This window comes from Colletes gigas, unplaced genomic scaffold (genome assembly GCF_013123115.1).
Source record: "Colletes gigas isolate AHSC1104 unplaced genomic scaffold, ASM1312311v1 Colletes_gigas_Sc00003, whole genome shotgun sequence".
NCBI classification, from domain to species: Eukaryota; Metazoa; Arthropoda; class Insecta; order Hymenoptera; family Colletidae; genus Colletes; species Colletes gigas.
Window position 1 is genome coordinate 8,036,652 of NW_025106632.1, and position 21,752 is coordinate 8,058,403.

General features: G+C 38.8%; 3 protein-coding genes across 4 annotated transcripts in view; 2 read left to right on the forward strand and 1 right to left on the reverse strand.

Moving 5' to 3' along the window:
- Positions 1 to 80: 80 nt before the first annotated feature.
- Positions 81 to 5,447, reverse strand: LOC122404774 (carboxypeptidase B-like). The gene is made up of 6 exons (XM_043408998.1): positions 5,147 to 5,447; positions 4,267 to 4,461; positions 1,739 to 1,872; positions 1,054 to 1,229; positions 753 to 981; positions 81 to 443 (listed from the first exon to the last, which is right to left on the reverse strand). Exons 1-6 carry the CDS (start codon positions 5,445 to 5,447, stop codon positions 81 to 83), a joined length of 1,398 nt encoding a protein of 465 aa, XP_043264933.1.
- A 1,443-nt stretch (positions 5,448 to 6,890) lies between these two features.
- On the forward strand, positions 6,891 to 9,464 carry LOC122404996 (peptidyl-prolyl cis-trans isomerase B-like). Of its 2 annotated transcripts, none has more exons than XM_043409443.1 (5): positions 6,891 to 7,077; positions 7,978 to 8,182; positions 8,240 to 8,442; positions 8,497 to 8,639; positions 9,020 to 9,464. In XM_043409443.1, exons 1-5 carry the CDS (start codon positions 6,970 to 6,972, stop codon positions 9,114 to 9,116), a joined length of 756 nt encoding a protein of 251 aa, XP_043265378.1. In that variant the 5' UTR covers positions 6,891 to 6,969; the 3' UTR covers positions 9,117 to 9,464. The 2 variants fall into 2 exon arrangements, with proteins under 2 accessions (XP_043265378.1, XP_043265379.1); XM_043409444.1 differs by lacking the exon at positions 9,020 to 9,464 and adding an exon at positions 8,726 to 9,005 and having other exon boundaries at positions 6,893 to 7,077.
- Positions 9,465 to 10,310: 846 nt separating this feature from the next.
- LOC122404995 (piezo-type mechanosensitive ion channel component) overlaps positions 10,311 to 21,752 on the forward strand; it is a 29,691-nt gene continuing 18,249 nt past the window's right edge. Inside the window, exons 1-2 of the mRNA XM_043409442.1 lie at positions 10,311 to 10,647; positions 18,374 to 18,466. Of these exons, the coding sequence (XP_043265377.1) occupies positions 18,403 to 18,466 (64 nt within the window). The 5' untranslated portion in view covers positions 10,311 to 10,647; positions 18,374 to 18,402. The remainder of the gene's footprint in view (positions 10,648 to 18,373; positions 18,467 to 21,752) is intronic.

The window sequence follows — 21,752 nt, forward strand, 5'->3', positions numbered from 1 at the left end:
GCCCATAAACGGGCTCCCGAACGTGAAAACGCGATAAGGAGTTACAGTTGATGCAATCGTAACTCATCGTAGCTCGATAATTACAAGGATTTGCAAGCATCCGCGACGACCAATACAGCAGCCAGAGCTTCCTTCGAGGTAGGGATGATGTAACGCGAGGGTAAGACGAAGCCGTGTTTCCCAGTGTCCCTCAGTTCGACCGTGAACGAGTACTTCATCTTGAGTATCGCCTTGGCCCAATCGTCGGATCCGCCGGAAGCCGCGTACAAAGTGGTAGCGCTGTTTCCGACCGTGTAACCGCTGTTGGCACCTCCCGCTTTCCTCATCTCTGAGGACATCTGTCTGCCTACCTTCTCGAGATCGGCGTAATCAGGCGGAACGCGTTTATCGTAACCCCATGGGTACAGGATGAACTGACCGTAGCTGTGGAACGACAGGTATGCCTAGACAAACGATAAGAACATTGATTTTACGTTGCAAATTATCATCCTTGGGACTTCGAACGCCTAACCTCGGTATTTAAAAATAATTCGTAAGCAGAGTTTGTAAAATTTAGTTCGCGAACGATGAATAGAAATTTCCAACATATTTAATTTTTTTAATAGAAAGACAAATTGTTATTTTTAAATTAAAGTTTGGTGCAGCGTATAGTTTGTTCTAAATGAGCTCACGAAGGCTCAACCATCTCACTGGTTGAGAGATTAAAGAACTGGATGAGTGAATTAAATCAGCGAATTAAAAGTTGAACCAACTTTGAAATTGGCGGCGCTGGCTTCGAAGAAGTTCTTAATGGCGTTGGTCTCGGGTTCAGAGAATGGTCCGGAGCCCGCGTAAATTTCGCGACACGGATCTTTGCTGGTCCCCATGCCGCCCCAACGATAACCAAAGTTCCTATTCAGGTCGACGCCGGTGCACGAGCTGCCTATCGCGCGTTTTCTGTTCTTCCGCCACAGACGATCTCTGACGAAAGTGTACTCGTATCTGAAAATCAGTTCTAAGATATTAACGTATCTTCAGGAATACGCTGGTGTTGAGTAGTTGTTAATTACGTACCCGTCGGGATTGGCAACTGGTAAAATGTAGAAATCGGTCTCGAGATTTTCGCTATTTTCAACCAGATAGTCGATGATGTAAGTGACAGCCGCCGGTGAGATCCATTCTCTGGCGTGGATTCCACCGTCGATCCACACAGCGGGCGCATTTTGATTCCCGTTACTGATCCTTAGAACCTACGTCGTCATTTATCACATTTTTAAACTGCAAATTTTGCTGCACGTTTTGCAATTCTCACAACGAAGAAGAATAATTGATAAATCGTAAGGTTGGTAGAGCAACTGCTATATCAATTGTGTAACCTAAATCTAGTAGAGCAACGATGACAAATGAGTGGCATACTAATTTGACCGACTCGACTAATTTAGCCTACCAAATACGGTATTGACTGACCTATATCACCGACTTCACATTTGCTTTTTATTTTGAAATATTAGTATTACCTCCTGGGAATTAATGAAATTAATTTATTATTTGTACAGTCTTGTATATGATCTACTAATTTTATTACTCATTTAAGAACGGATTCCTGATCTTTTTGGGCTAGTGGAGCAATTTAAAGAAAGCTAGCACAACTATAAATACAACAAGGATTTTAGAACCTACAATAAAAGTTGGATCTTGTGGTAAGTATTCGTCGGTTAAGAATCACCTGTCCCAGGTTCTGGTAGTCGGGAATAAATACCTTAAGGGGCCTTCCTTCGACCGAGTTGCCGATGCTGACGACGGAACAAACATCAGGGAAAGTCTCCGCGAGATAATCGAGATAGGTATGGATGTCCTCGAGACGATGATAACTGGACCACTCCATTCGATGACCTGACAGGTATACCTTCAAGATTATTCGGAGGTTGCACGTTCGACGCCCCTAAACGATACGTGATAACATTCCGCTCCGTGGATTCAGAGTCGATAGATCCGACACCGATACAAGTATATTAGCAGAGTACTAGTATTTGGTAGATTGCGCGAATTACAGCGCGATTCTGAATCGACGAAGCGGATTGTCGCGCGCGAGAAGCTCACCCCTAAAGTGCCAAGGGCCACCTCCACCGCGTACGCTAGTTACAGGATATCGAAGAGGACGAGGACGAGGTCGTGAGTATCTATCACGCACTCTGACCGCGGATCCCTGCCACCAAGCGTAACGAGCTAAAAAATTAGCTCATTAGTCGAAATCGAAGCCAGAAAAGCAAGTTTAGAAATTTCGAAATGAACACCCACGATTTTTTTATTTGAATCGCGTGTCTACTCGTGTTTCGTTGGCTACTCGCATCGAAGTTAGATTGTCGAAGCTTGAAATTTACGAGAAATAGGGGTTTGAAATCAAACGGTCATTTTTATGAAAATCTATATTCAAATGGATTTTGACTACTTTGGTCACACTGTAAGAGATGATATTGCACACGATTTAGTTTCAAAATCGCTGGACCAAAAACCAGCAATGTTTCTTGACAAGCAATATAGATCGTAAAACTAATAATAAATCAAACACATCAAATCGTGCCACGTTCTATGCATGATACGATTTAACCAATTTAGTTGAGCTCTTTTTCTCAATGATCTGGGTGATTTAAAAAGATGCAACACAAATGGCCTCCTAGAAGCTATTTGTCTTTTGCTACCGCAATTTGTTACTGGCAGAACGACTAATTTGCAAGTTGCAATACTTTTCCTAAGCTCGTTTGCGATTCCAGTCGAATCCAGTCGAATCCCAGCAAGTTTCTCTCCAGCAATGTTCCTCGTACTGGGCCCACTGCCAAACGTTGCTGGCAGGATTTAGGTAACGGAATCGTTATCGAGACAATACGCGGCTCCGTTCCGCGTCGAGTTTGGAGAAGATGATCGAGAGCACGTGCGTAGCAGATCACGCGGTGTATAACTGTTAATGTAAATCTGCATCATCGACGTAACCGGAACTGGGTTACCAGGTTGAATCGCGAAGAGGTCGATAACCTCGTACCTTTCCATCGAAAATAACCAACAGCTAATGATCTCGGACGATCGCTAACGAATCGTGTCCGTGAATATACCTGGGGCCGTAGATCATTTACAATCCGTTCGCGTATTAGAATGTCGTTAGGCGGACGGAAGTTTCGCCCGATTTAGCCTAGAGAAATTAAATTATACTAGTCCTCCTGTGGTAAGATATTTCCAAAACGTTCACTGTCCCTTGAGTCTTTAACACTGACGTTTGATTCGGTGGGAACATCGTTAAAGAAAAAGAAAGCGCCAGGGAAAAACCTATTTGCGTAAACGTGGGAGTGGAAGGCGGTTTCTGTCAATGTTTTATACATTAGGAAATAGCGTTGCTGTAAATGCACATACTTTATTTATAACTGATCGTCGGAATGTTTGTGAGAAACGAATAATAGCATTGCATAGAATAATAGTGCCCTTTCTCTAAATAAATTGAGGTTTACCGATTGTTCAATTATTCAAATGGTGTTACGCGACATAAACTTCTGTCTAAAATAGTTAATATAATGTTTTCGTGTTTGGTAAAAAATTACAGCTTTGACAGAAGCTTGAATAAATATTACTTGAAAATATAAGAAGAAGGTACGACGAATACAAAAATAAAAAGTACTTTATCTATCGCAAAGCATTTCTATAAACGAGTGCCATGGGATTTAACAAATTCTGATTAGATTAGAATAAACGATTACAATGATGTTGTTTCGATCCTGTGCGATATCGTTTTACAGAATTTATTCTGTACAGTTGAGACGTGTTTAGGCAAAAAATTTCATGAAAATACTTTGCACTATCTCTAACGGCCTATCGGGTTGTTGTACGACACTTATAGAAATCACTTTCGAATCTGCGTCGCGTGTGAAGACAGCCATTTGTTTTCGTCGGCTTTCTTCGATACGTGACTCGACTGGAAAATCGCGACAAAACGCTTCGCCGAGAGCCATTCGTGTCAGTGGAACGAGTAAAATGACAAGTGAAACATTCTTTTTCTCACCGTCGAACGCGTTTCACGGTAGTTTCCCCGAACGATTCGGAAGAAGGTGAAACTTAGCGAATGAAGATGACGGATCGTAGATTCGCGGATAAATGAATTCTATCCGCGCGATGGCGTACAGGCGAAAAGAGAAAATCAAGCGAAGCATAAAATAGTAAGCGAGTCGAATAAGGGTTTGAAATTCATATTGGAGCCGTTTGAAACGTCGCTCGGGAAAGTTAGATAAAATAAGTTTTCCAAACCTTTCCGGCCTTCCAGCTCCAACATCTCCTCCTCGGAGAGTATGTTGTTCTCTTCGTCTATTTGTTTCTGTAAGTCGTCGATGACTACCTGGTATTCCAAGTCCTTTTGTTTCAAATATCGAGCGACTCTGGGGATTTCTTCCGAGCGTACCATTACGTCGATCGCCGTGTCGTTTCCGACCCAAAGAGACAATACTGTATGCCACAGAGAAGCAGACGAACATAGTCATTGCAATTATCGATTTCTAATTCAGGCATAAAGCTGAGACACTAGAAATTTAACTACATCATATTTTTAAATTAATTTTAATATTTGGTATTAGTTAACTGAAATGACATTCACAAAGATGAGATACATGTTGATAATATTGAGAATGATAACTTTGAACTCTCGTGAAGAATAATTATAAGAAAGTCTATACTTGATGTTGCAGAAAATTTGTTTGTTATTTGAATAAAACATTTTCTATAGCTTTTTTAATATTGGAAAAACAAGTTGCGTGTGACGATATTCGTGAGTTTTATATCTGTCGACATAAGTGCTACTAACATTGATGCAGTACTAGAATGATTCCTTTAGTTACTATTAAAATCGATAAACTCTTCGATATGAACTTGCACTTCAATTTTATTTATTTCCAAGGCCGAAACGCGAAAGTAAACTATTATTGTGAATCTTTTAATTTAATTTCACTACGTCATCAATGTCTAAGTCGTCTTGGTACGATCACCATAGAATACCAATTCCATTAATTTTAACTAATCGAACGTAGAGATTAAAGATTCTGAAACATCCGATTCAGTCACCCCAATAAAAAAATCATTATCGAAGTTGAACGTTAATCGATCTGTCGGATATTTTTTATTAAAAATTACGAACGTCCAGCTTCCTGGAAGTCGACGGCGACGCTGGACACCGTTTGTCCCTCGGGAGCGCGGATCTTCCACACCTGTGCGCCATCGTAGGTCACCTTCGAGTCCCTGACCCTGACCGCCCTTTGAATGGTCTTGGAGGTCTCCGCGACGGGCTCGTCGACGATCTCGATCCAGTCTGGTATCACGAAATCCCGTCGTTCTCGTTCGATCACGGACGCCCCGGCGACGACGAGGCCGACAACGGCCAGGAACGCGAACGTCGCAAAACGACCGCGAGCACCGCGAATTGTGCTACTCTTGTCCATCCTCGAACGACTATCCCCGGGTCGTCGACGGTCCCACCTTTTATGATATTCGACCCGGTCGACGATCGGGAATAACGGGACTTAACGAGCTCCGCTCGAACCGCCTCGGACGCGCCGGGTCGCTCGAACCGCCAGCTCCGAGGATCTTTGACCCCGGTCACTGGCGCTAAGAGGATTTGCTTTCGCAGATAATCGCGATCGCGATCTACGACAGAAACGAGCCACGTTCTCATTTAAATAAAAAATTCGAGTAACAGACAGACGACTCGGTTATTAATTTAGACAAAATTTGAATTCTTTTGAAATTACGATAGAACAAATGGGACTCCGTTACCAGTTAAGTCTTTGAATTCGAATTAGAAATTCAATTTTTTAAGATTTATTCTTTTCATGAATAATTGCTCATCTAAGGATTTGTGCTCAATTTATGTCCTTGCATATCCTTTTTTTTAGGATTTCAGGATCCTGTAGATCCTTTTTATTTTAAACGTGAAAAGTGTACACTCAAATGTGATATTAATGCAACGAATACACTATTACTCTAAAGTCTAAGAAAGTATCATATTCTTTCCAAGTTATCAGTCGTTCCTAATGTTGTGTTTCACATATAACGACTTTTTAATTTCAATTAAATTGCTGTGGGATTCCATAGGCTGGAATCTCATTCTGTTCCATTCCAGAAGATTAATGAGGAACTTATTTCGGGTTTAATGATACTGCAAGATACGTATCTCCTATCTATAATCCACAACCGATGAAACAGGATTATTAAAACGTTTCATATAATAAGGGGGTTGGTTACCAGCCTCCCACCTCTTATATCAGAATCATAAATTCGATCAATTCTGAAATTCAAAGTCCCAGCATTTCTGATCTGAAATAAAAAATGTCTTATTTCGTGCAAATGATATTCTATCATTAGAATATCCGTTTTCAAAAATTGATTTAAATCTGTTCCTTATAACCATTCTTTTAGAAACTAAAAGTAGTGAAAATGTCTACTCTCCCGTTGTCTTCGTATAGAAAAATAATTTGTCCATATTCCTCATTACTATTCGGTGTTAAATAACTAAAATTAAAGAAAGATTGGATATAAATGAATGCTATAACAAAACTGTTTTACTCCCCCACTTCGTGGTCAGGACTTAGTGTTAATGTCTTGTCGATCGATTCTATCCATCGAATCAATCCAAGTTACCTTGAACGCGAACAAATTGATATTAGTTCGTGACAGTTCGCAGCGAGGCTTTCCGACCCAGCAAAAGTTCTTCTCGAATTGCGGTATTGGGGTCGGTACAATGTCCAAGTAGGAATTTTAATAGGAACGACGCGTAATTGGGCGATTGCAAGGAATTGCATCATTCGTTCTCGGAATGAGTTCAGTTTAAACAGATTTAATCGGAAGCACTTTGACGGCACAAGCTACGAAGTGCTTCGGAAACAGTGGCATTCCGCGACGCCCGTTTCAGTCTTCGCGCGACGTTCCGGACCGCAAGTGATAATCGTTGCTCGTAGTCGACCGATGGATCTGAAATCGTCCGAGAATTCGGACCATTCGCCGCGAAATCGCAGAGTCATGAAGATCCTGCTGACGATAGCCTGCCTGGTCGCGGTCGTCGCGACTTTAGAGGTACCGTTTCGCACTTAATCCAGAAAATATCGCCGTCCTTCCGCGTTTCGATCCGTTAGGTCGACATCGTTAACGAAATCGGCGCGAGATCGTCGGGTTGTGAATATTCTCCCCCCGGGGGGGAACGAAAATAATTCAAGAACTCGAATGTCGACGACAGATATCGATAGATATAAATAATGTGTGTAAGGGAAGTGCAACAAATTTACAGCGTTGAATTCGATTAAAATTAGAATTTGTTGAAATGGATATTTGTATGAGGCAAGGAGAATGAATCGAAGTATAGATCGAGTACGCGATGTGTTTATAGAGCCCCACAACGTAAGGTTTCTCTCGTGCACATGTATAACTGCAGCATAGTGTCCTCCATCGTGTGTATAAGATTGCATCATTTTTTATTGAAATTTTAAGATACAGTAAATATGTATAGTTATTGAATTACAGGGATCTATTTAATTTGATAAAATATCTAGAATTCTGTCAATGGGGGACGATTAAGCTTCGTACAATACGTAGTCAAGCTTGTTTTTTAATAGTTTAAATAAAATCAGATCTGAGATGATTCTTTTACGACCAAAAGTATCAATTTTTTTCAATAAATGACTAAAGTCACGAACAATGAAATAATTATCGAACATCTATTTTAAATTGACGACAGAGATCTCCACTTACGATTTGAAAAGTATCTTTTTAATTAAGACGTTTGTCTCTTCTCATAATTTTGACAAAATTGTCTATTCATACGGTGTGCGTGTCGTCTCATAATTCATAGAGCGACACGTTGCCTTCTAACGCCTAAAGGTTTCTCATTTCCGATCTCCACCAACGCCTAGGTCAATAAAATTATATATTTAGCTTTCAATCAATTTATACCTAACATCTTGTTAAAAATTCTTTCAGGATGATAGTCTTCAAGTCACCGAACAGGTATACTTCGACGTGATGATAGACGATCATCCGGTTGGTCGAATCGTGGTAGGCTTGTTCGGTGACGTTGCTCCCAAAACCGTGAAAAATTTCGTAACTCTGGCTACCACTGGTGTGGCTGGGAAAACGTACAAAGGTAGCAGATTCCACCGGGTGATCAGGAAGTTTATGATTCAAGGTAATCGAAGGTGCTAACGTGCCCGAAACTCGCTACAACGACCTCTGATTCGTACAGGTGGAGACGTCGAGAACGGTGACGGCAGTGGATCGATCAGCATCTACGGTAAATATTTCGAGGACGAGAATTTCGACATTGGCCACAACGGACCTATGTTCGTGAGCATGGCGAACGCCGGGAAGAACACGAACGGCTGCCAGTTCTTCATCACGACGATCCCTACGCCGTGGTTGGACGGAAAGCACACGGTGTTCGGAAAGGTGAGAGATTCGGAAACGTTTATAGCGTGGAAAGTTAATCGGTTATTCCTGTAGATCGTTACTGGCCAGGACGTGGTCTTCAAGATCGAGCAAACGAAGACAGACGCTGACGATGTGCCGGTCAAACCTGTCGTTATTTTCGACTGCGGCACGATCCCTACGTCATCGCCCTTTACAGTAGCTGACAACAGTTACAAGTAAATTAAGAATTTTGAGAAAATCGGTATTCTGGGAGTAGATACTTGAAAGTAACATTCATTCCAGTGTTCCTTTTATTTTATAGATTTGTTTCCACTTGAAACGCATCTCATCTTCCGCGATTAGTTGTAATAGACCGGTTCGATGTAGTTTTAAGTGGTATTTGTTTTTATTAGAGTCGTGTAGATACGAGTTGCAAAGAATCGAGCGTTTTTACACTTATGTATAGATAGATCCGTAGAAAAGTAGCAGTACGTTTGGTATGTATTTCTATCATAGAATTGTACATATGATGATATTATGTAAATAAAATATTATCGTATACTAGGACGTACGAAAGAATATAATAACGAATTGTGGTGTCTCGCTAATTTTACAGTCTCTGGGCATGGGCGAAAGCAACATGCATACCCTTGAGTTTTAGCTTCTCGATACTCGGCTTCTTTCACTATATGATGAAGCAGTTGGACGTGTAATCGGTACAAATTTTTAATTTACACGTTATACTTCCGACGAGGGAAATGTTCCGAGGCGCGGATACGGTTGCAGCTCGAAGGAGTTGCTCTGTCGATGAGGCAGAATTTATAACACGAAGAATCAACCGCACTACAAGCGACATCTAATACCGTATCGAACGACTACCTATCAAACTATATTAACAAAAAGTCTACAGCACTATTTTCTAACTATTGCATGAAAAAATGGAATGCATATAATAGATAACCAAATCTGTTTATGGAAATGAATCCTCGTGTTGCTATTAGTATCTAACAGTGTAATGTTTGTATTTACCGCAAATGGGTGAATAATCACAGTATAATGTACAACGCCATTTAAGTAGACCTTATTTTTCGAAAATGGTATTTTATTTTCAAAACAGCCCCAAACAAAATAGAGGGAAAAGGCTTTCCAATAAAATTTGCATTTCAATCACACATTCTATAAATATAAGGAAGTAGATATTAGCTTTGTTACGCTACATAAATTTTGCAAGAACTTGTGGTATTTCACGGTAGAAACAAAGTGTATTATTTCCCCAAGCATGACATTTCAATTAAAATAAGAAAAAACAGATGGTGGAATGACTGATAATGGCGACGATTACAATAAAAGGTTCGTGACTCGAAGATTTGTAATTCTACCAAGTAACGTGGTATTATAAATCTACCCCCTACCTTATATCAGTATTTACAAAGGTAAAATATTAATTCTTTTCGATGTCAGCGTTGTAATAAAAGTGAGAACAATTTTTATTATGTTTATACATACTATGTTACATATAAAGTTTCGCGAAATACCAATGCATGACTATAATATAAAACGCGAATAATACTTTGAAGAACGTCGTACAATACATTGATTTGTCAATTCACATACGTGATGTAACACTATATACATAATATTTTTTACCTAAATCTTTTATATTTGTTAAAAATTTACAACCGAGAATCTTTAAGAACAGCGAAAGCAGTTCCAGCCATCGTTGGTTGAATAGTTAATTCTGGCTAAGAGCAGCTTCTAAATGACAGTGCAGTGCAGCGATCTCTCAACGAATACCGTCTTCGTAGCTACGGTACTGCCAATGACGCAGTAGATCTGCGCGTGCGCGAAGGCTGACGCCACTGACAGGCGTAGAATACCGTCTCGCTGTAAAGTAGTCAGCGTCGAGCCGGCATGGGTCGACGATCAGTGATTGAAGTGAGCCGGTGACTCCATTTCGAGCGTGAACCGATGGGTCGCGGTTCTTGGTCGTAATCGCCTCGCAGGCGTTCCCGCGTCGTGTCATTGAGCTAACCAACAATTGATCCGTCGCTGGCAAAGCCGCGGTAAATCGTCTACGAACGATTCGGAGATAACGTGGATAGTGTTGTGACGACGACGTTTCGCGCGTGGTGAAGCCGGGTGGCGCATGTTGCTCTCCTCGAGATTCGATCGGCCGAAAGACAGCTGGGAGAGACTCATCTGCGAGGGATGCTTTGAAACCCAGCCACCGTCGCACTGTTCAAGGTGAACTCCTTTCTTCCGCGGTCTCTCGCGCGTAAGACCGGTTCCCAACAGACGATTCCCCGTCAGCTGACCGTGTCTGCTCGAAAACCACGGCAAACGTCATGCACGAATGCTCACCTACGCGCAAACAACGCGTGACGTTGCGTCTGTCGTCCGCTTTCGTATCGCGCGCTGAGCAATAGAGGCAGAAACGCTGCATGACAGCTGGCTGCTATCAGAGACACTCCCATAGAAGTAATACAGGCGGTTCGATTTTCTCCGATAAACGAGATGGTAAACATAGATCGAGCGGTGGACGATTGGAAAATGATAGTAATAAAAAATCTAGAAGATTTATTTAGCTGCTTTTGGTAGAACGTTGTTCGATCGACGTAGAGTGCGCGTTTAAAGATACGACGTCGCTACGTGTCTGACGCCCAACGAATCGTATCCACCGACTTTCTACATCTTCGTTAAGACGAATTAAGACTTCTTGGTGGAAAAGTAGAGGGTTCGTTCTGTTTCGTGCGGCCTACTGCTCCGAAAATCGTATCCGTCACGATCCCCCGTGACCCAGAAGCCAGAAACGAGCCACGTTCCGTCGGCGTGGAACGCGAGTCGATCGTAAAAGTCGTTGACATTTCGCGTGTGTACGATTTCGCGGCGGGAAACTAATCGAACACGTTGGGGCAGACGAAACTTCGTTCGTCGATCCGTTTATCGCGGTTACGCATGGCGAGAAACAGCGGAAAGCGAAGTTCGATCGATTAATAATTTACGGGGAGATTGATCGTTCGCGGCCAATGAATCATCGCGCTAGCGATCGGGTTTCTTTGTTTCGTTCTCGCCATTTTTCACGAACACGCAGAGTCCTCGCGAAGCGATAGTGCAATGACTATCGCGAACTTAGGATGTTCGTTTACGTACGCGCCATTCATACGGCGATGACGCCATCGATTGATAATTAACACCTGTTGAGAATTTTTGGAATGTTTGGGTTCGTCGAGTGGACGTGACTTCTTGGATGTTTTTTTTTTTTTTTATCAAGAAGTTTAATTCGGAAATGCAAAGATACTAGGAAGTATTTATGTATTTACAATCGTAGTTTCAGAAAAAAATCATGGTTAATTTTGAGGCTATAGAAATATTCGGACACTTGGCAAGTTAAATTTATAAAATAAAGTCAGCAGTTTAAAATGAAAGATTAATTTATTTTGTGAGTTACAGGCATGTTGTGTACTGTCAAACTTATTTTATCCTCGATTTTTTATTTTTCTTTCGTGTAGCAAACAAGTAGTTAAACATATAGTAATGTAATAATTTTTCCTTTGTTAGACGATTACTTTCTAAAATTAATAATTTTTACATACATAACTTGGTTGTCTTTAAGAGCAAGTTGCAGTCATTGAATACGAATATTTCTATAATACGTATTTTAAATTGTTTCAACGTGGGAAGTCCAGTCACCTTAAATATTAAAGTATGATTTATACGTATATAACATTTCGTCTTAGCAAGTTTACAGACAATGTTTGATATATTTCACCTTGGAGTGTTCGACAACAATTTATAGACACAATACTCTGCTGGTGCAACCTATAAATTTTGTTCAGAACAATGATATGTGCCTACGCGACAATTGTATTATATTTCTCTATTACACTTTCAAACGTGAATCCACATACTGTAATAGTTTCATGGCAACGTTGAAACTCCGAGCGATAGATAAGTTACAACGCAGTCCAATTTAAATGGCGGTCTAGATAAAGCAACCTTACCCTAATATATAAACACGAGATTGTAACAAACGAAGATGCCTTTTTAGTAGTCGAATATTTCCAAGTACATTTTATTTTATCATGTTATTCTACGAATTCTTGCTGATTACTCAAAATACATGTAACCACTCGTATGAGATATACTTCATCTGACTTATAATTAATTTGTACTTTATTCGTTACGATTTGTATTCAATTTATTTATTAATAATAATTAAATTTATCGTGCGAAAAGATTCTGTTTTATCGAGTATTTTTGTAACACAAACTCGAACGAAGACTCTTATGAAAAATTATTATTTTATGTTTTCGATTCTTCAAACCACAAATATACATTCGTATAAAGGGTATAATCATACTGCGAATCGATCGTTCATTAAATCGTCAAAAAGCGTAAGTTTCAGCCGCCATAAAAGCGTAATGAGTTCCGTACACTCTTTTAATCAACCCCCCCGATTAGTCGCGTGTGGCACGCATCTACGCAGAAGTGCACGCAACGTGTAAACATTTTTTGCAAATTACCACTCGTAAAATTTAATAGAATATAACGTGGGGGGAATCAAAGCACGAACACCCTTTAAAGAGATAGAAGTAATTATTCCAGGAAGACCTTGCGCGTGTAATCGCGTTACGAGCTTTTAATATCACGTTCCAACAAGGAAAAAGAATTTCGTGCAACAAGCAATCACTTAAATAATCTTGATATTACATCGTATAAGTTGGGTGTTAATTAAACAACAAGTGTAACGTCTTATCAATCGTTTGGCTCCTAGAATTCTTCGTGACGTAATTGTACTTAGCTTTTACTTGGTACTATTCCTAGCGACTTTGTGTATCAGTCGGTTAACGAAGGTTAAATGATAAATCCAAGGGTGGCCGGTAGCCTACAATGGATAGCATGTCTGCCTCGGTATATAAAATCAATCACACGGCAGGTAGCCATGAACGTTCATTCAGTAACGATTCCGTCTGCCGTGTCTAATCGTGTCCATAACATTTTCTATACCGGTCGAAGCGATTGAGCTTTCAGAACGGAGACTAGAATTATCGAGATTCCACAATGCTTCTGTCATCGACATCGATTCAGAGTAAACTAACGAATACTAATCATGCGCGGGGAGCAAGTTACTCACAGTCGTTCATTGTACGTAGTTTGCACTCACCTTCTGATGAAGTTAAAGCGCAGTAGAGAGACGTTAGAAACTAAAAAATTCACGCATAACATGGTTGGTGCTGCCAGATTTCGAATTAGAACAATAGCGAAAGTGATAAACAGAAACTTGTAACTTATTGTCAGCTTGCCAACTGGTGGTCGATAACTTAGTGATTCATCTTCGAAATTGTACGAAACTGCGCGCGAGTTTTCTTGCATAATAGTATACAGGGTGTTCGGTCATTCCTGGGAAAAATTTTAATGAGAGATTCTAGATACTAGATTCTAGATTCATTAATACTCATTGTTTGAAATTTCAGAGGAATCGGAATGTCAGAATCAGACATATTATTTTCGCTAAAGAATTTTTTTTCTCGAAAGTACGTAGGATTTCGGGGCTATGTCTGTTCATCAAAAGTGATTGTAATTCACCTCTGTAACCGGAAATGATTTTTTTAGAACGATTTGAAATTTTTTAATTTTGACGAAAAATTTCACACATTCTCGAATTTTTTTCTCGAAAGTGGGTAGGATTTCGGAAGTATGTCTATTCACCAAAAATGATTGTAATTCACCCCTGTAACCGGAAATAATTTTTTTAGAACGATTTGAAATTTTTCAATTTTGACGAAATTTATCGCACCTTCTCCAATTTTTTTCTCGAAAGTGGGTAGGAATTCGGGGATATGTCTAATCACCAAAAATGATTGTAATTCACCCTTGTAACCGGAAATAATTTTTTTAGAACTATTTGAAATTTTTCAATTTTGACGAAATTTATCACACCTTCTCCAATTTTTTTCTCGAAAGTGGGTAGGATTTCGGAGGTATGTCTATTCACCAAAAATGATCGTAATTCACCCCTGTGACTGGGAATAATTTTTTTAGAACGATTTGAAATTTTTCAATTTATACCTCGTCTGTGGTGAGATCTACGTATCTGAATCGACCGTACAGTCGAAACGAAAGTAACCCATGACACATGTTTATATCATTCAGTTCCTATACATCTCTCAGACTGGTTTCGTAACAGCAAAACAACAAACAGTCGATTAAAATACAGCTACGATTGATAGGTTGCTTAAATAACGCGAATACACTTCCTGCAAAAGTAATATCCGTTCATAATTTTAGTAATCACTCTTACTAAACTGATTTTATAAACTGGAAACGTAAATTAGCTTCGAAATAAGTTGTCCATGTTACTATAAATGCATTGATTGCCAATCAGTTTTATATAATAAATAAATAAACTGCTTCTCAACTCAGTGTATACATACGTTTGATAAATGTACTGGCACAGTATAGTATTTACACTGTATCAGAAAAAGTAGTAATACATTAAAAATATGCTATATAAACTTGATAAGCAATACGGTATCGTACTCGTATGTCCTTGTTTTCACTATATTAAAGATACTAAGTTAGTAAATAAACTGTTCTTAATGTGTATTTTATAGTTCTTTTTAGTGCTTCTAATGTGGTCAGTATTTTTTTTCCCCATGAGACACCTAAGGAATTATTAACTATTTCTTTGAAAGTTAAGATCTAAAGTAAACAAATTTACGGCCATAAAGTCGGTGTGCCAATATTGTCCAGCACCGTAATATCCTTGAAGTGTTGAAGTTTCCCAAGGTTTTGATGATCCTAAAATGAATCCTATTTTTGATCGCGTGTCTTTTGGCACCGTTCTTATGATATGTGATTCTATAGGCATACACACCGGTCTTATTGATCGTACACGTGGTACAATCTGTTGTTTATCAAAAGGTGATATTACTCCACCTTTTCCGTAATCAAGAGAACCTCGATAAGACGATGCTTCGAAGGACACATGAAACTTTAATGGATCACGTGAAAAACGCACCCTTGTACGAATCGCGCGACTATCTTCCCTCTGCAAGCTTTTTCTAATGCCGATCATAGTAAGAAACGTGTTTCTCTCATTATTGCCTCGACCTTTATCATTCGATCGATGGAGAATGACACATGGAGAATAAAATAACGCGCTCTTGAGAATTACGTTGACGTCTTGACCCATTCGACGGTTATTTTTATCGCGATAATAAACGTGTAATCATTCTTCTGCGTCTACCTGTGAGCAATTTTCACGATCCTGTTACGGAGCTATTAAATTGTTAAACTGTACCTTTGATCCAGGTCGTGCAATAATACAAAGTACACAGTAAGGATAAGCGATACAATCTTGTTCGCGCATTCGAGACGGAAACATGCATATCATAAGTCTAACAGAGTAGATACGGTAATAATGTAACAGATGTCATAATTGAAACTGAATAGGTGTGTTCTCCGAAATAAAAAATAATCGATACTGTGTCTGACATAATTAATTTTCAGTCCGTTTGTGAACAATGTGGTACAATTTTAGAACGAATATCGTACGATAAATTAAGATAGAATCTCCGATCTATTAGAAATTACGCACTCGATAATAATAGGTACAATCGAAAGGAGTTTCGATGTTTTTAAAACATTATTTCTACACATTGTAGATCCTTCTAGATATTTATTTATAGCTAAAGCGAGATTTGCTATATGGAATCTGATGAGCCCAATTAGTAGATCTGGAACGAAACACGAAAGTGGTTGAAAGCGTGTTCAAATTAGCACGAAACGCTTCAGAAAGTACAAAATTCTGTTTAATGATATGTCCAGATTCGTCATTCGTGGCGTTATTTTGTCGTTATATCGAACTATAATGGAGAACCGTGTTCTGGAAACGGGAAAGGCGCACCTTTCGCGGCACGAGTACCGTTCCATCCCCTCTGTCATGTAATTGCTCGATAATTAGGCTGGGCGCGTCACTTTTTATCGAAACGCTCGCCAATCGAAAGCTCTTCTTTTCTTAGAATCGCTCTGTCAAACGATGTCAAGCTTTTTCGTTCTTCAGTCATCGATCGCCAATAAGCGTGCGGGGGTTTGGTTGATGAAATATAGGTATATGATACTGATACATCATGGTTGGAACGCCTTAAATACCGTATTTGACCGATTGCGTGTACGAGATTTATTTTCTCGCGTTTAATGACTCCGTATATAATTATTAGACAGATTCAAAAATTTACAGAATACACTTAATATGCAAAAATATAAGAAACACGTAAGATACGAATTATTGTATTTAGGGGCTGAGACAACCCTCTACAAAGCTCCCGTTTCATTAATTCTATTAACCCCTTAACGTTCATGCCCGAGTCTGACTGATTTGAAAAACAATATTTGTTTAATCCAACGGTTTAAGGGATGATAATATTTGTTTTTCTTCAAATTATAAGTTAGATACAACATTGTAATTAACAAAAACCGTATTTTTAGAAACAAATCCAATAAAGAAAACTGATCATTGTTGGTTAACCCGAAAAATAAGAGCGTTAAGGGGTTAATGAAGATATGAATTTGTATAAAGATCCGTGATAAATTGAATTATTTAACCGCGACTGAATGGACATAAAATGATAGAATATAGGAATTGTTTGAACATACTTGCGTGCTAAGTTATTGACCGATACACGATAGCGGTTTCGAAACACTTGTCTATACTGTTCCAAATGCGCTGAAGTCATCGCCAATCGGCTTGTGCATTCAACCGCATTCTACGCGCTGGAAGACGAAACACGTACCTTTGTGGTAACGTGGACAGGTTTTTCTGAAGCCAGTATACGTGGTTCGTCGTATTCATTTCAAACGCAAAAAATGATGATAGTATCAGGTCACGCGGAAAATTCTTTCACTTTTTACGAGACGATAATAAAGTAATTTATCGATCTATGCACTTTTATTCATCGAACTACTCGATCTATTCGACAAAACTGAAGGCCCCAAAATGTTTCTTATTTAAGTCATTACATTTGATATAAATTTTGAGCTGTACATTTCTAAACGAGGAATACACAGAATTTCCTGCGGGGTATCAGGTGGTTAATAGCGAACGAAGGTACTTTCAAGTAATATTGTTCGGAGAATTTACTTTATCTGGACGCATGTGTTTGTACTGCGTTAAGTGGCAGGAAAGGACGTTGTCTCGCAGAGTGCAAGCTTTTGGTAGTCGTCCAAACTGAGCGACGAATAACGATTACCGTTGCCACGGATCGAAATACCGATACCCATCGTAGAATCTTATACGGAAGCAGGAAATGTGCACAGATGGTGTGCACGTCACATCCGACGTGCATTCGTGATATGTTTGAATACCATTAACGCTCGACACGAACAGAACGAACCAGACTAGCGACTTTACGCGACGAAGTAATAGTACTATAATATTTTTTAATAGCTCGAACCATCGTGCAAGGGACTTCTATTTTCCTTCGGGTCTCGAACAGATCCCACATGCAATTAGCTCTCGAGATGATCCTATTTTCATCTGATGTTTTTAAAGCTTCGTAGTCGTTGAACTATAAATTGTATAAAAACTATAAGGGTGCATTGTTATAAAATTTAGTCTTGTCACTCGAAGGCTAATTCGAAAATATTGTTGGTGAAACGTATCTGATGCTAGTATCGACTGGGAAAACGTTGCTTTTTAAGATCTCGACATGAGCGACCGGAAGTAAATTGCAAGTTTGATGGGCGGTAAATTTGAAAGGGGTCAGGTTGGTAGTAAAACCGTTGGGCGAATCTAAGAACACCAATGGTACGTCTCTTGGCAAAACGAGGTTAAAGGTATCCGACTGCGGCAGTGTCGTATCGATTTCGGCAAAGCTGACATTGTCGCTGGAAAATCTCGAGAGATGTTGACAACGCCAACGGTTGATCAGTTTCACGAGCGTAAATCGTTTCTTTTTCTCTGTTTCAGGGTGAAAGGTCATCTCAGGAAATCGAGGCATGCCGAAGTATTGGCTGAACGTGGCCCTTCTCAGGGTCGTCCTTCCAGTTGTCCTGGCAGGATGTAAGTAGCATGATGATTAATTGAAAAGTTGACCTTAGAAAAGTCTATTATCCAACAGAGTGACTGCCAGAAAATACAGGGTGTGTCTATTTAGTTTTTAAAATCAATTTCCTTTGAATATGTCCAATACAGTAGCTAGATAAATCATTAATAATTATTAAAATATACATTTTCGATACTGTTAAAATTATCTCGTCAAAACTTCCTTTCATTTCTGTTTTTCTCGAGTAAATCTCGTTCAGTAAATGTTTTCTTTTCAATTAAAAAGCAACACTGACTTTCGAAAATTGAAAAACATTCATAATAATTCGTATATTATTTTTAGAATGTAAGATAACTTCGAATCGAGAATAATGCTCGTGTAGGTAACAATTTGCTCACACGCTGCAGCCACGTGTATTAGTACGATATCGTAACTGTGGTCGATAACATAAATCATCCTGTTCTCCAAATGTTTAACCATTCTAGTGTTACCCTTAGACGATCGATAATGCAAACATTCGTTTATCGGAAATGTTGCGTCCACTAATTATGTCTGGTAATCAACGCCATACTCTACTTCAGATTTCACTAATACTCGAGGTAACGCTGTTCGTAATAATTAGAGCATTGAAACGGGGCTCTGGAAAGTATCGACGATACAACGATTTTTACAAGTACATTTATTGAGTGAATTTTTATTTTTAATCTTGATAAAAGCATCGAGTATATAGAAATTAAAGGCAAAACTCGGTACGAGTTTTATACCATTCAACGTTTGGACCTTTCATATAGTTTTTCTTCAGAATGTAAGAACACAATACTGAAAGAAGGACGGATGGATTCGCACAATACTCCTGAGGATAATACAAGAGTATTTGTATATAGTACAATCTACGTTATTCTATTATTCAAACGTTCTGTCATTCAAACAGAGTCCTTATCGAGCATGTCCTTATAGCGTGTTTTTATTAAAATATTCTTCCATCATGGTAGAAATTAAATGTCACAAGAATTTATTCGCGTATAAAATTGAATTCGATGTATTTTCGATGTTAATATCGTGCTAGAGAATATCTCGATGACATCACTCTATTAAAATAGTCATTGTTTATGATCAACTGACGACCACTACTCGTACACACATGTGTGCATCTTGTTGAAGGCGAGTGAATCGTGTGAACCTGGAAAGACGATATAGGTTTCAAGGTAGAGACCAAGAATAGATGAATAATCAGTTATGAAGTCGAGAAATTCGAGGTTGTTCCTGTGCACAACAGCGTTGTGAATAAGTTTAAATTCAAACATTCTTTCTACAATGTTTTCAAGAAACAGTTGATCGTGTCAAGATATGTTTATAGTTGGAGAGTAAGAATTTTTCCTCATGAGCAGCTCTGCTTAATGTTACAAAAACAAAACTAATGGAACTGTGAATATTTTTTAATTCAGCTGCTTACTTATTGTTACGTAACTCGTTAACTGAGTACGATAAACATACGCTTTCCCAAGAGTTGTGATTCATTCTTTTAAAAAGTAACAAATTTAATCTATCGAAGGAATTTGTTAAATTGGAGTGCTAGCAGTTGTATTACCGAGAAACTTTAACACTGTCGTTAATTATCAGTGTGTTATCAGCGAGCCACATATGCTGGATCAACGATGCGTCACGCTATGTCGCAAATTGTGATTTAGCTTTCATTTCACTCATTTTTTCGACTATAAAAGATATCTTCCTTAAAACTAATTTAACGGCAAAACGAACAGAACCAATCTTAATTAATTCGACTCATAACTTTAGATCATTAACTTTGTATGTAATCAGAAACACATCTAAAAAACATATAGTCGAATTGAGTGTTGCAATTTTATTCTTTCACATTAGTTATTTATTTGAGATATGAATTTTGTATTACTCTTGAATTTAATGCTCTTACGTTACAATGATTAAAATTGTATTAAAAATGATCCCAAATTAGATTTTAACGATGTAATCTTAAAAATAGAAGAGCAGGAAAAATTCTAGAAACCGACGAATGACGTAAGTCGAAGTTTTCGCACGAAACGAAAACTTAGCGTTTTTAGTCAACGCACATATATAAATTTGAGAAAGTGGCTCAGGATTCCACGGTGACAGTGTCGAGACGCGGTTAGGATCGGTTTACTAGCGTCGTCTATAATTAGGCGTGCACCGTCTCTTGAATTGCGCCTTTATTGTAAATTTTCAGCGAACGTTCGCCCGTTGCAAAGCCAAAACACGAAATATTTATCATCGAAAACGTTGCTACGAAATGCTTGGAATAAAAGGAAATTTTAATTTATTGGAGTAGACTTTTTGTGTCTGCTTTGATCTTCTGACCCAAATTATCCGGAATAAAAAGAAGCATTACGACTCTAACGCTGAACGTCGTCGTTGTCGTTATCGCGCGAATCATCGTCTCGCATAAGCCGAACGGAGTAATTAGTCCGCAGTTTCTATCATTAACTGTATAATGTTAATAAACATCGCGTGCAACATTGTTCATACGACGCGTATACAAAAACAAATATCTAACTTGCAAGGATTTCTATATTTTCCAGGCGAGAAGATATTTTTTTCCGTTTTCCCAATGTTTAAGATTTCTAAAGTACACCTTCAAAAAGAGCAAATAAATACGTTTTTAAATGTTCGCTGATTACGATAACGTTTTTGACACGGTATCAAAATAATATTAATGTACTCGTTCGCTATCAGAGTAAATTACATGACAAAATTCGTGTAATATCTTTATAAGTACATTAATTAACACGTAAAGTCTCAATTTTAAATATCATACATTGTCTTGACTTATTACTAATTATCGTAAGGAATAAAGTAGAAAGTTTCTCCTTTATTTAAGGTGGCGTCTTTCAAAAAATTGAAAGAAACGCTTCTTTAATTACAATATGAAGGATATTCTGAGCGCTGGAAGCGCGGCGCGGCAAAATACAGGTATAATTGAATAATCGAATAATTTGCAACGGTGCTGGAACACGGAAAACGCTTGCTTGAGTTTCCTTGGCAGCCGGTCAAACTTTTCGTTCGTGTATACGAGGGAGAAAATAGTAAGCAGAACGCATTCTGTGAATAGAAAGTACCTCGTGTAAATTGGACGGAAATGGAGCGAATTCCGAATACAATTTCAATGGAAATTTTCTAGACGAGAGTTTATCAAAATGAGAAACACGATAAGAAATGTGTCGTCCACGAAGAGAGTCATTAATGGATTAATCGAGTTTAACATTTTCCAACGGTACGAAAGCAATTAACATACCGTTGCCCGGTGCTGTT

Excerpts from the sequence above, each read along its gene's own strand:
- LOC122404774 (XM_043408998.1), bottom strand. The coding sequence starts at position 5,447 with ATGGACAAGAGTAGCACAATTCGCGGTGCTCGCGGTCGTTTTGCGACG. Across the intron at positions 4,462-5,146 it reads CGACTTCCAGGAAGCTGGAC|TATTGTCTCTTTGGGTCGGA; the intron begins GTTCGTAATTTT and ends TGTGGCATACAG. Across the intron at positions 982-1,053 it reads CCAGTTGCCAATCCCGACGG|ATACGAGTACACTTTCGTCA; the intron begins GTACGTAATTAA and ends ACTGATTTTCAG.
- LOC122404996 (XM_043409443.1), top strand. The coding sequence starts at position 6,970 with ATGGATCTGAAATCGTCCGAGAATTCGGACCATTCGCCGCGAAATCGC. Across the intron at positions 7,078-7,977 it reads CGGTCGTCGCGACTTTAGAG|GATGATAGTCTTCAAGTCAC; the intron begins GTACCGTTTCGC and ends AAATTCTTTCAG. Across the intron at positions 8,640-9,019 it reads GTAGCTGACAACAGTTACAA|TCTCTGGGCATGGGCGAAAG; the intron begins GTAAATTAAGAA and ends CTAATTTTACAG.